At 45.5% G+C, this 12,802-nt stretch overlaps 1 protein-coding gene across 1 annotated transcript in view; it reads right to left on the bottom strand.

Annotated features, from left to right (window-relative positions):
- RAB3A (RAB3A, member RAS oncogene family) overlaps positions 1-12,802 on the bottom strand; it is a 120,989-nt gene that overhangs the window by 66,013 nt on the left and 42,174 nt on the right. Inside the window, exon 2 of the mRNA XM_086946996.1 lies at positions 2,186-2,413. Coding sequence (XP_086803122.1) covers positions 2,186-2,413 — 228 coding nt within the window. The remainder of the gene's footprint in view (positions 1-2,185; positions 2,414-12,802) is intronic.

Below are 12,802 nucleotides of genomic sequence, written 5' to 3'. Positions count from 1 at the left end.
GTACGGATGTCAGGCAGAAGGATGGAGTGAATACGGATTGAAGGAATTACAGGTATATACACTTAAATGGGAGAAAGATTAACTTCATTAGATACGTAGATTCATAAAACAGGCTGGCCCAGGAAGCGAGCTGCAAAAGGCACGTAGCTCTTGAGTACAAGAAGTCTGGGTTAGCATCGTGGTAGGTTGGACACCAGGTGACCCATGTGAATCCCTTGAGGTGGAAAATGTTTGCTCCTTTTTTTTTTTGGAAGAGCAAAAGTGGAAAAATATCTATAAAGCTCACACTTCATTTCTGGGGTTAAACATCGTCACAAGAGGTTTTTGGCCATGTATGAGGCATTGTGTGAATGCAATCGGAAATAGTAAACAAACATTTCCCCCAGCCCCATCACACCAACCAACAGTTAAAGCGTATCCTACTACCACTGAAACTTCTAATTCCATCTCGCATTGCCTTCAATTCAGCTAACGGGTGCCAAGAACCTTCAAGATTCCCTTAGCTCCTGCTACAAGCCCTAAACTTTTAACTTGCATCATCAAGAAGGCATCCAAGGCTTTATACTGTAAACCCCGACTTTTACACACAAACTCTGCTTGAAGTTGTACTGAACCACTCAACCGCCCAAGTGCTGTCCGGTGCTGACAGAGCCCCCCAGGGTTCCACCAGTCCGCTCACAGCTCTCCTGGCCGCTGAAAGTAAGGCTTGTCCGTTTTCCAAATCCCAACTCAGTTAATCTGTTTTCAAAAAGAATATGCCTTGACGTCTATTACAAGTCAGTTTGAGAACCTAATGAAGAAGAACAACGCCATAAGAGGGATAGAGTGGCAAATTTTAGGATATTTCAGGAGCAAAAAAACAAACCCTTGGTACAGAAGAAGTCAGTGAAAACATTAGATAATGGCCCTACAAACCCTACTGTTTTTAGCTCTATCATAAAATTCCGCCAGATCCAGGGCTCTTGCGTGAGTCGGACTTATTGTAGAACAAACACAAAGCCCATGAGATGCAACCTACAATGTAAAGCCGACTAAGGTCCGGCGCAGGTACCAGATACCGCGTCTCACCAAAGGCGATATTCTTTAATAGCAAACAAAGCCTACTTCCAGCAAAAAGTACCTTTTCGGTTTACTTTCTAAACAGCAATCAGAAACCATTTTATAAGCCCCTCTCCAAAATTGCATATTTTTAGAAAAAGGATAATTTAAAAAAAATCAAAGACTCTAGGGATCTGGGAGTGAGAAATAGACCCTCAAAATACTCTTCTTCTTGAAGCTGCTTCCTCCACAAGGAAACTGAAACACTGGGATGAAATGACGTTCGTGGAGTGAGTGACTGGGTAGGAAAAAAAATAACATAAATTGCAGATCTTAACTCTTTGTGGTCAGTGGCAAAATAAAAATACGCGCTACAATCAATGATGCACACACAGTTCTGGTTTCTTCAATAAACACATAAAAGGGTAACCACACTCTAGTACATTTTGCAAAGCATTGGCTGGGCTTCAACCGGCACATGGCTGGGCTTCAACCGGCACATGGCTGGGCTTCAACCGGCACATGGCTGGCAGCTGCAGAGTCTTTCAGACCCGTCAAGCCATAATGGAGGTATCCCCTGACACATTCTGGGGCAAAGTATGCACCTCTTAGAATGGTGCTTATTACACTCCAGCTATCTACTCAAGGTCAACAAAAATTTGAACAGCCCGCCAGGAAGTTTATAGAGAAGACCTACACCAGAATAAAAAAAAATTGATAGAATTCTCTCTGTTCTGAAGTTCTAGCACTCCCGTTGATTGCAAATCACTACCATAATACTTGTATGATTTTCAGACCACGCACCGAACCCTCTTGCGAGTTGAGGAGTTTAAAGTTTATCCTGTTACATTTTCAGAAAATGCTGCTTCTAAGACATCCTACTAGTAACGCTGAGTTCCAGAGGAATCAGTCTCCCAGCGGCATTCAATACCCATTATTTTCTTCTCTGATATTCTAAGGAGGGAGCTAACAATTATCTTGTATCGACTTTGCGTGGGAGTTTAGCCGTGACGTTCCTCATTAGGATGTACGGGCAGCTGCTCCTGGATCTTCTCGTTTCATTTCAGCTTAAGCGAGAAGACAACCAGCCGCCATCTTTGGAAACATTATGAGCATTTCAAACAACTGGAAGGTTTGAAGGACTCACCCAAATCTGCAGTTTGATCCTCTTGTCATTCCTGTAAATGGTTTTCACTTTGAAGTCGATCCCCACAGTGCTGACGAAGGCCGGGGTGAAGGAGTCGTCTGCGTATCGGAAGAGGAAAGAGGTTTTTCCCACGCTGCTATTTCCAATAATTAAAATCTTGAACATATAGTCAAAGTTCTGATCAGAAGATTCCTTCTGTCCGTAGCGGGAGTCTGTAGCTGAGGCCATCTGCGGGGGAAGAGGGAAAACATAGATGAATTAGGGTGTATACAAAAAGTAAATTCTCTGAAGACAGAAAACCTCTACACATTCAGGAGTTCCTGTATTACAAACTAAATTTTGAAGAGCGGAGTACAAGAATGAAGAGACTTTTACATCCCCAAAAGCTAATATTGCAAATATTTCTTAAGAATAATGATTATGAAATGAATGTGTTACAGCACACGGGATGGTCGATCCATGGATAACTGATTCTGAACCAATTTGTGTAAAACATGCAAGTATTTTCCTCACTAAGTGAACAGTCATTTAAAAACAGCGGGTTTGGTTTTTTACTTCCAACAAATTTAAATTATCGATCTAAGCACGTTGCACAGTTCTACTCTCCAAGATCTGCTAGGTCACCTGGAAAATATCCAAATGCTGTCCAAAAAGCTTTTAAAGTGAACTAGAAACTGATTTTATTTTTTAACAATCTCTGTACCTGAGCAACTTCACTAAAAGTACAATATTTATGAAGAAACATTTTATCCTTGGTGAAGTTTTAGAAAAAACCTTGAGCTTTCTATGGTAGTAGTTCCATGCCTGGCCATCTCACTTCCTAAAATGAATGGTGTCCTACTCAAAAAGAAAGACAACCCACACACTCCTCAGTTAGGGGGATACCCAGCGTAACTGGTCCCCTGGATGGAGTACGCAAACGGCATTCTGGGATTGAGAGAGATAGTCTCAGCATCAGCACAGCACCAGATCAAAGTGTTTTCAAACCTCTACTGGATTAAACAAAACAAATAAAAGATCTACAATGAGGTCACAACAATTCAGATTTAATTCATTTGTAAAGAAAACTGGCTTTTCAAATATCATTTATCTTTAGGCATTAACTGATTAATTAACAAAATTTTTGGTGCTACTTTTTACACAATGAGTGTTATGCTGAGTAAATTCAAAGGTCCTCTCCAAGCATGGAGGTTTAACCTCTACATTTTCTATGGGGCTTCGTTCGGCTAGTCTGTCTTTAGTGTTTATGGGGATGTGTGGTACCTGGTGCCAGTGGAGAAGTGTGGCTCACTGGTTAGAGGAGGCAGACCTGGAAGCAGAGGTCAGCCCGGGACCAGGGTTCAATTCCCGGCTCGGCGGGGTCTTGAGTCCTAAAATGTCCACGGACTCGACAATTCTCGCTCCGGTGCCTACTCGATTCACGGGTTCACACTCTGCGACTCTGGGCAATAGCTATCTTGATCTCCACAACGGCCCCTCGTGGCGGGATGCCTGGCTTTCACCTTGTGGATACCCTGCCGGGGTTATCTCACAGGGGAATACCAGGACGGGTTCCCTAAGCAAGCGCTTAGATACCGGGTCGGTGATTTGCGCTATATAAATACATGTACATTTACATTTACATGATGTGCCTGGGGGAGCTCTTCTGTCACTTCTGGATGCACCCCATGGAGCATGTCTTCTGGATGACTGCACTATGCCAGCTGATTGCCCCTCAGTCACTCGCGGATTGTATCTAAAGTGCCCGTGTAATGGTTTGTTTTTCATCTGCACGCCTACAGGTGACTCTTTACAGCATTTACGATGGCTGCTTGTTTCCAAAGCCTCCATGTCCCCAGGTGAACGCTTTTAGAGCTTTTATTCTAACTCACTTTGAACAGATTCTGTAGGGACCGACTCAATCAAGCGCAAAATTACATGATTTCATGTTGATATGCTTATAGTTGTATTATTGTACGGTGATTTCAAATCCTATGTAATAAAAATGTGTGACTAATTCTTGTTACGTGCATTTGTTTTCCTCTCACTCATCTTTCCGCCATTATATCCCCGCAAGTGAAGACAAGAGTCTGCAAAGAGTCCAGGCCGGGCTGTGCCTAAATTGCTGCAAATGGTGCTACATTAATCCAACCTGAAGGTCTTCTACTGACTTTCAGTAGTTAGACACTAGGATTAAATTCAAGGTTTTATGCACTGCTCACAAGGGCTATCACAACAGGAGCACAGAATACGCGTGCAAACCGGGCCCCCTCTACACCCCAGGCAGGAACCTCAGACCTGCATCGACCATCCTGATCCATCGTGATCCTACGATCGACTGAAACATTGAGGCAGATCCCAGGGAGCACAGGGCCCTACGCTATGCAATGCTCCCAACCCTTGCATAATGTCAAACCTGACTACCACCAGTCCAGGAAACTTTTAAAGACTGAACTATTCAGACTTACTTTCTAATTAAACCCCCTCCTGATTAAGGGTAGCAAATGCAACAATAGAACATTTGTGCCTAGAGGGGCTGGCTGACGCGGTTCGTGAGCCGCGTGTGAGTGCGTCATTCGTTCACTGTGGAATGTGCTCACAGAGGACCTGCTGCTCCGTTCCAACCCCCTAAACCTGATGTGAGTGGTGCAGGCTCAGGATATACGCAATCCAGGCAGGGCTCATATCCAAGCACCGCCCCCTCTCCAAGCCGTATATGACTATGGTTGTGCACGGCATGGACTTAGTTATAGGCCCTTCCGCTTCCTCGTTTTAGGAGCCGGAAAAGGGAGCTATGCAAAGCAGAGAAAGAGCCCTTAAAGCGGTAAGCTCCACACAGCACCCATTTCCTCCTTGTGAGTAGAAGCGAAGCGCCTGCTGATGTCCGCGTGCCATTATCCTTGCATCTACTGGGTTAATGAGAACCATTACTTTTGGCATCACTAACATATCCACCAACAGCACACCGGTCTCCGGTGACCACTGGGGAGACAATTGATTTGGGCCTAATCATGCGCACTGTAAGCACCTCGCGACTGAGACACGTCCAGAACTAGGCCTCATGGCCCGCTTCAAACAAATCTTACATGATCTGTCCTGCCAACGTATGCCTGTATCATACATCAAGCTTCTTTTTATTAAACCACCTACACTGGTAAAGCCCACAGATAAGGCCTTGGGAGACCACATAAAACACATTTATTTCACAAACAAAGGGCAACAGGACCATAGTTTTAAGCACTGTGGTGTGATGGCCTTTTGAATGCAAGCTTAGAATAAAGAGTGCTGGAGTACGCGTCTGTTATCACAATGAGGAATGATTGTTTGACCTCTGCATTGAGGAGTATTAAGGCTGTGCAACAGGAGACGCGCCACTGGAAGGGAGGTTTTCTTCAAATATAGGAACTTTACAAACAAAATACAGTTAAAATTGATTGATATCAAAGGGAAATTTCTGAGTAAATTTGAGGGCATCTAAGAGGTATGTCAGGAAAGTATTAGCATACAATCACAAATCAATCACACGGAGCACCGAGAGCTGGCATGGCAGAGGCCATAAACCCATGGCCAGAAGAAAGAACGAGAACGGTGCAGCGTACACTCACAGACACGCACACAATCACACTCCTGTCCGCTCATCTGTGATTACCTAAAATAACGTACAACCTAGAGCCGGCCTAGTCTGCACGTGTGGCGGTGGTCTACCTATCCTACCGCAAACTTAACTAAACAAAGTAACTTGTGAGCTTCAAGCCGCAATGACAACCCACTGCCACCTGTGTGCGTTTCATGTTGTTGACCTAGAGTGGGGCGGGACTATAGAGTGTTGAATCCATGTCAAATTTTCTGGATAACCATTGACTTGGTAAAAGAGTTTGACTTGGATTCTCTGCATGGACGTAAACCTCTGGCGATGACCAGGCACGCTGGACCTACAATGCGCTCCGCGTGCTCACAGACGCATCATGGGGACGTAATCGAACCATGGTCGACCCGTGCAGCCACTCGCTTCCCCGCACGTCTCTGAGCCGTGCATGCGCAGCAGCTCATGTTCTGAAGGCCTTGTTGCAAAAGGAAAGCCAGGGTCCCACAGGCGAAAAATCCAGACAACTTCCAGAGGTAAGTGCAAAAACACCATAATGTTCACTACACTAGGAATTGCGACAAGTAAAATAAGAACCATTAAAGCAACTCTGAAACCACTCACACAGTCCTGCCCAGCAAAAAGCCTACATGCACAACTCAAGCACTCTAGGATTAAACAGAAGACAACTTTATTCACAACCGATCTGTAATGTTATGGGTTTCCCATCACGAGGTAGAGCTGAGGCACTCTTTCATGGACTCTACATTCGGTTCCATTGATGTACAAAACTGGTACTTATTGTCCCAAGAGAGAATGTCAGGGAATTATAACTACTAGCAGTAAAGCGATTTTCCTGCTGTGATGCACAAAAAGATGCAGGGGACACATGAATCTTCAAAACCACCAAGATATGGAGTATGTGGCCTAACATCAAAGGTGAGAAGGGCTGAGGAGGTCTCCCTTGTACTACCAAGGATGGTCATCAGACATGCTGTAGATGGTGTTATATCACTTATTGTGGTCGAAACATTGACCAACAAGAAAACTTTCATTCACCCCATCGTCAAGGTAAGTAAGGACCTGGTATTCTTTCTTACACATGGCCTCACAATTTAGCGAGGAGGCTGATATACTGAATGTGGCATTTCGACAAGGAAGAAGGTACCACCTCTGTTGTATGGCAAACTCTGCAACCGAGGTACCGCCTACAGAGTATTATAAACCCTGGGGCTAAGATACCGCCTCTAAACATCACAAGCTCCGCAACCAAGATACCACTCCAAAGAACGCACAACTAAGACACAGCCTCTAAAGTACCACAAACCTCTCAACTCAGATACCGCCTCTAAAGTACCACAAACCCCTCAACTCAGACACCGCCTCTAAAGTACCACAAACCCCTCAACTCAGATACCGCCTCTAAAGTCCCACAAACCCCTCAACTCAGACACCGCCTCTAAAGTACCACAAACCCAGCGCTCAAGATACCGCCTCTAAAGTACCCCAAACCCCTCAACTCAGACACCGCCTCTAAAGTACCACAAACCCAGCGCTCAAGATACCGCCTCTAAAGTACCACAAACTCCTCAACTCAGATACCGCCTCTAAAGTACCACAAACCCCTCAACTCAGATACCGCCTCTAAAGTACCACAAACCCCTCAACTCAGATACCCCCTCTAAAGTACCACAAACCCCTCAACTCAGATACCGCCTCTAAAGTACCACAAACCCCTCAACTCAGATACCGCCTCTAAAGTACCACAAACCCCTCAACTCAGATACCGCCTCTAAAGTACCACAAACCCCTCAACTCAGACACCGCCTCTGAAGTACCACAAACCCAGCGCTCAAGATACCGCCTCTAAAGTACCACAAACCCCTCAACTCAGACACCGCCTCTAAAGTACCACAAACCCAGCGCTCAAGATACCGCCTCTAAAGTACCACAAACCCCTCAACTCAGATACCGCCTCTAAAGTACCACAAACCCAGCGCTCAAGATACCGCCTCTAAAGTACCACAAACCCCTCAACTCAGACACCGCCTCTGAAGTACCACAAACCCAGCGCTCAAGATACCGCCTCTAAAGTACCACAAACCCCTCAACTCAGATACCGCCTCTAAAGTACCACAAACCCAGCGCTCAAGATACCGCCTCTAAAGTACCACAAACCCCTCAACTCAGACACCGCCTCTAAAGTACCACAAACCCCTCAACTCAGACACCGCTCTAAAGTACCACAAACCCCTCAACTCAGACACAGCTCTAAAGTACCACAAACCCCTCAACTCAGACACCGCCTCTAAAGTACCACAAACCCAGCGTTCAAGATACCGCCTCCAAATATCGCGATTCCTCGTATGGACAGAGAAATAAAACATCATGGCGGGACAGTTCTGCACATCTGCAGAAAGACAATAAATGAAAACACAATCATTACATACGTCTGGAGCTAACACAATGTCAGTGGGTTAAGAATGAAAGATTTCAGCATTTGCATAATTTATGCTAAAGCATCAGCGCCCATTGGCTCTCTCTTTATTGTCACCTACAGATCCTTCTCCAAAGTCTTTATATGATAAAAACAATATAAGACACCTTATATGTGCATGTGCTCTCGAAATTGATATTTTAAAAGATGTTTTGCAAAGATTACAACTATACATTTAGCATGAATGAAAGCTCCAGGTCTGTGCTCCAAGTAAAACATTATAAGGGGGGTGCAGAGCGTCCCCCAATTTGATAACACATTTTCCAGTGCTCTTTCTTGCTTTAGAATTATCTTGTGTGCTGAATAAAGCTGAACGGGCTTTTATATCCAGCACAGGTCAAACCAGCCAACAAAATGGAAGGGATTAATAATTGATACAGGCTGAAAAAAAGCATCAGCGAGTTATTTTTATCCGACCTCTGAATCTGCTCATGGAAACCTCACACCCACCATCACCGAGTGCCTTGAGAGTACCGTGCCCACCTGCATACCGCAAGGGCAGACAGCAACAAATTCAGCTTCCAGCAGGATAGCTCCAGAGGTTAACGCGTCTGCTGCCAAATTCAATATTCAACATGCGACAGGATACTCTCACCCTTGCATCCTTTTAAGGATGCAAGGTCATGCGCTAATCTCTCAAGGTTCTGGTGAGATAGCTCGGTGGGTTAATGCACCTGCTGCAGAAACAGGTGCCTAATGCGAGAATGTCTCAGCTTGAATTAAAGTAGCGCATTTGGACCGTTAAGAGCTGGCAGGTAGGGCGCATGTGATGCTGGGATTAAGGTGTCCAATCGGAGGGGCGGGTTCACAGGGAGGAGGATGGAATCCTCATGACAGACATCAATCTCACAGTAGTCTCCCGATTGGTGGAACGGGACCCTTGGGAATCCAATGGCTGGACAGTACTGGGCTGGCTCAAGTCACCAGTCGACGGCTGGTGCCTTGACCCCTGTGGCCCTAAGGTCTTAAGTCCAACCATTTTTTCCTGAAATCAACCTCATGCCACCAATTTACAGGGAGCCTTGGCTGCTTCGGATATGGCAAGTCCACCTAGGGGTCTCCCTGCTCCACCGCAGGTCTAATACGCCCTTGTCCGCTCTTCATTGCTGAACAGTAAGAAATTTGAGTGTAAAGTATGCCACGTGTGAATGTCTTGGTCACTTACGGAGCAAATCCCAACTGAAAAAGAGGGATTATCAAAGTTCGGGTAACTCGCCAACCTTCTGGCCAGCATGGCCAGTGCAAGGAGAGGGTGGAGTGGAAGACACTTTTACATGGGGACAAGTATATTGTCTGTGGAGAAGTAAAAATACATATGTGTATATTTTGAGAGAAATTTTCCAAGACTACATTGGAAAGGTGAGACCGGCACAGACACCTAGGCGTAACTGCAAATGTTTGGCCCATTCCACAAAGTCACATATCGGTGACCATGCAAGGTTGTAAATTGTGGCTTCAAAAGCTGTCTGTGAACTGGGCCCAGTGTATCAGAACAACCAGCGCAAGGACTATTTATTTATTTATTTATTTAAAACATTTGTATAGCGCATCTGTCACCTAGCAGGTATCCTGCCGCTGAGAGATTACTCCTAAAATGGTAAGTAGTGGGAGACTGAGAGCGGGTTGTCGGAGAGGGAATTAAGGAAAAAGCCAGGTTTTAATCCGCTTTCTGAATGGACTATGCCCGCTAGTCCACCTCCGTGCCCCTCACAATCAGGAAACTCCGGGTCCGCACCCGCTGATACCCTCTCATTGTCCAAGTCTGAACTCAAAGGTGCTTACTGCCGTTTTATTGATAAGTCACATCTTCACACTTCTGGGGTTCGTTCCCTCACTGCATCTTTTTGGGAGTTTGAAATGGGCTGCCATCTGCCATCTGGAGCAGTTTTTGGAAGAGATGGAACCTTCACAAGCAAAGAATTTATATCTTACATTTCTTATGAGAACTCTGCCCCTTGGCCCATTTTCAGCCAACTGGAAATGACCACCTTGATGGCCGGAACAGGTTCTGTCCATCTTGCCCACAGGTGGTAAAATCCTCGGAGCATGTTTTGTGTTTTTTGCCGCATCTTTCAAGGTGTTAGACGGAGGTGGATCTTACCAGTATTTCGCAATCTGGGGTGTCAGAATTTTAGGACGGCTTTTATTGAGAGTGTTACAAAGTGATGATACTAGGCAGTTTATTGTCTTTGTCGTTTCCCGGTTTCTGCTGCATACATGGCGCTTAGACAGAAATTGTTGTCTAGCTGAGGGACTGGGACCATCAAACTGCCTCGCTTTTTATTCTGTTTTTAAAATCATATTGTTTTTAAAAAAAATGTATCTTACCATTTTTTTTTTACGAAGTACGAATTGATATATTTATTGTTTTAAATATTTTCATGCGTAGTATTTTAAACATGTTCTTTTATGGCGTTCAGCTGAAATAAAAATATTAGATTGAAACTCCTTTTTCTTAGAGAGATATAAACTTTGCAAGTCTCCTGTGTTTCCATGGGAACCATTCTTTCAATTCATAACCATTCTTCACAGTGTACTTTTGGTGAGTGCATACACATCCCTGGCTGAGCATTGCTCAGGAAGTGGCTGTTCCAAGGGTCACAGGGCATCAACTCACTGCTCTGTGGTCTACGCTGCTCCGTCCACACCCAGGGACGGGGTTCACATTTCTACCTTTCTGCAGGTCTCATGAAGACAAGGGAGAGACATGGTTAGTCCAGCGCCCTCTCAATTGTTGAGTCCCTTAAGTCTGTAAATTGACCTATGCTGGTCAACCGTGGCCTTATTCATGTCCCATTACGCATGTGCGTTCTGTTGAACCCAGTTGATGAATAAGGAAGACGCGGGCTGTTAGCCCCTACCCCAACAAGAATGTGATTCCTTACAAATTCATTGGCCAGTGCATAAGATTATGGCTCCCGTTCCCACTGTGATGATGTGAACACAACAATAAGGCCGCATAATCTGTTAGTCGGAAACTTCCGATCAATATCAAACTCCTATTTCAGAAATGGAGGGAGGGGGATTTCAGAGTTGTACACACATTTTCAACCCGGTAATTACCTGGTGCGATAAAGTTTGCACCCCCTAATAAAGTTGCATTTGGTAACCCGGACGGAATTTAAAGGGCTGGAGAAAAGCGTGGCTTATTATCAGGACATGAAACCTTTGGTGTGGTAAACACCAAATTGCACATGCTGTACCCCATGGGAAAGTACTCACAACAGGTGTCATTTCTTGAAGGTTACAAATTCCCAACCAATGGTTTCTGATTTTAATCAGGTCTGATGAATTCAGTTGCCCCTTCCGCAGCTCTCCTAATGAGGCTAATAGGGTCTTTTTAACTCCCCACCAACTTATGATGAATCTATTCAATTTAAGAAAATAAACACTGATTAAGAATGACATTAACGGAAGGGGAGCAAGGAGTTAAGTCCAAATTCGCCACGTGGCAGCAGATTTCCCGCCAGTAGCTGATGCGCTGGCTGGTCCGTGACCACCAGGGGTACACATACATTATATTTGCCTTGTCAACTTTCACGAGGCTCGCGGCCACGGGTTCCACCGTGAGCACGAGACATCACATGGCCATCGGGTGGGGGAAAGAATGAGACCGTCCGCCATGACTTCAGGATAAAGTCGTCTAAAAATACCCACTGTTGCCATGACGACGCCCCATCTGCCTCTCCCTTCCGCGCCGCCAAATGAGCTGCACATACTAATTAAGAAATGTGCTCCGGAGGAGAGAGAAGGCAGGGAGACGTCCCCGGCCCGGCAGCGCTCCGCGGGCCCTGCTGAAATCACCTGCCTGGTTGCGAAGCCCACCAAAGGCTGCAGAGTCTCCAGCCCTCACTTCCGCCTCCCGCCATATTTACAAATGCGATTAACATTTGTCGTGAGCTGTTTCACTTCAGAGGCTACGCTCGTGATTATTACATTAGGCCGCGCTTCGGGGCTTCTGGGAGCTATATGCTGCAGCTTGCATCCAGAATGCACTTCTAGGGGTTTGAGGTCTATTTAAACTGCCATGAATCCTGAACTTTTAAAAGTCAAGCATGCGTGACCTTGGGTTTGACCTGTGCATGTTATACATGAATGACATGCCTCAGTGACTAGTTTTCGATGCAATAGGAAGACCGTAGGATAGCGGCAGGAGGCCGCTTCTAGATCCGCGGCAAGTGACGTCACTGTCGAACTAGTATAAACTATTATCATAATTTCAGTGTTCAGCAAAATGGTGGGAAAAGCTGCATTACTAGAAATAACAGGACATCCTGTAGTGTTTTCTTGTGGATAAAAACTCCCCCGCACTGATGTGCAAACCCAGAGGCGAGGCGCTATGTAGGTAGGTCGCGCCTTGCAGGTCACGCACAAGGGTGGTCATTGACCCACAGAGGTGGGTCACAGAGCACCTCATGAACACAGGCCAATCCCGGGGCTTGGAATGTTGGTGTTTGGTCAACTTTAGCCAACTCCCACCCGAGACTCTATCCACAGATAGCAATAGGGGGGCATGAAAGGTTCCGGAGGGTTCTGTCCCTTGCCGGCTGCAGACAGA

This window comes from Lissotriton vulgaris, chromosome 12 (assembly GCF_964263255.1).
Source record: "Lissotriton vulgaris chromosome 12, aLisVul1.2, whole genome shotgun sequence".
Classification (NCBI taxonomy): Eukaryota; Metazoa; Chordata; class Amphibia; order Caudata; family Salamandridae; genus Lissotriton; species Lissotriton vulgaris.
This window is presented reverse-complemented; position numbering and strand designations above follow the sequence as displayed.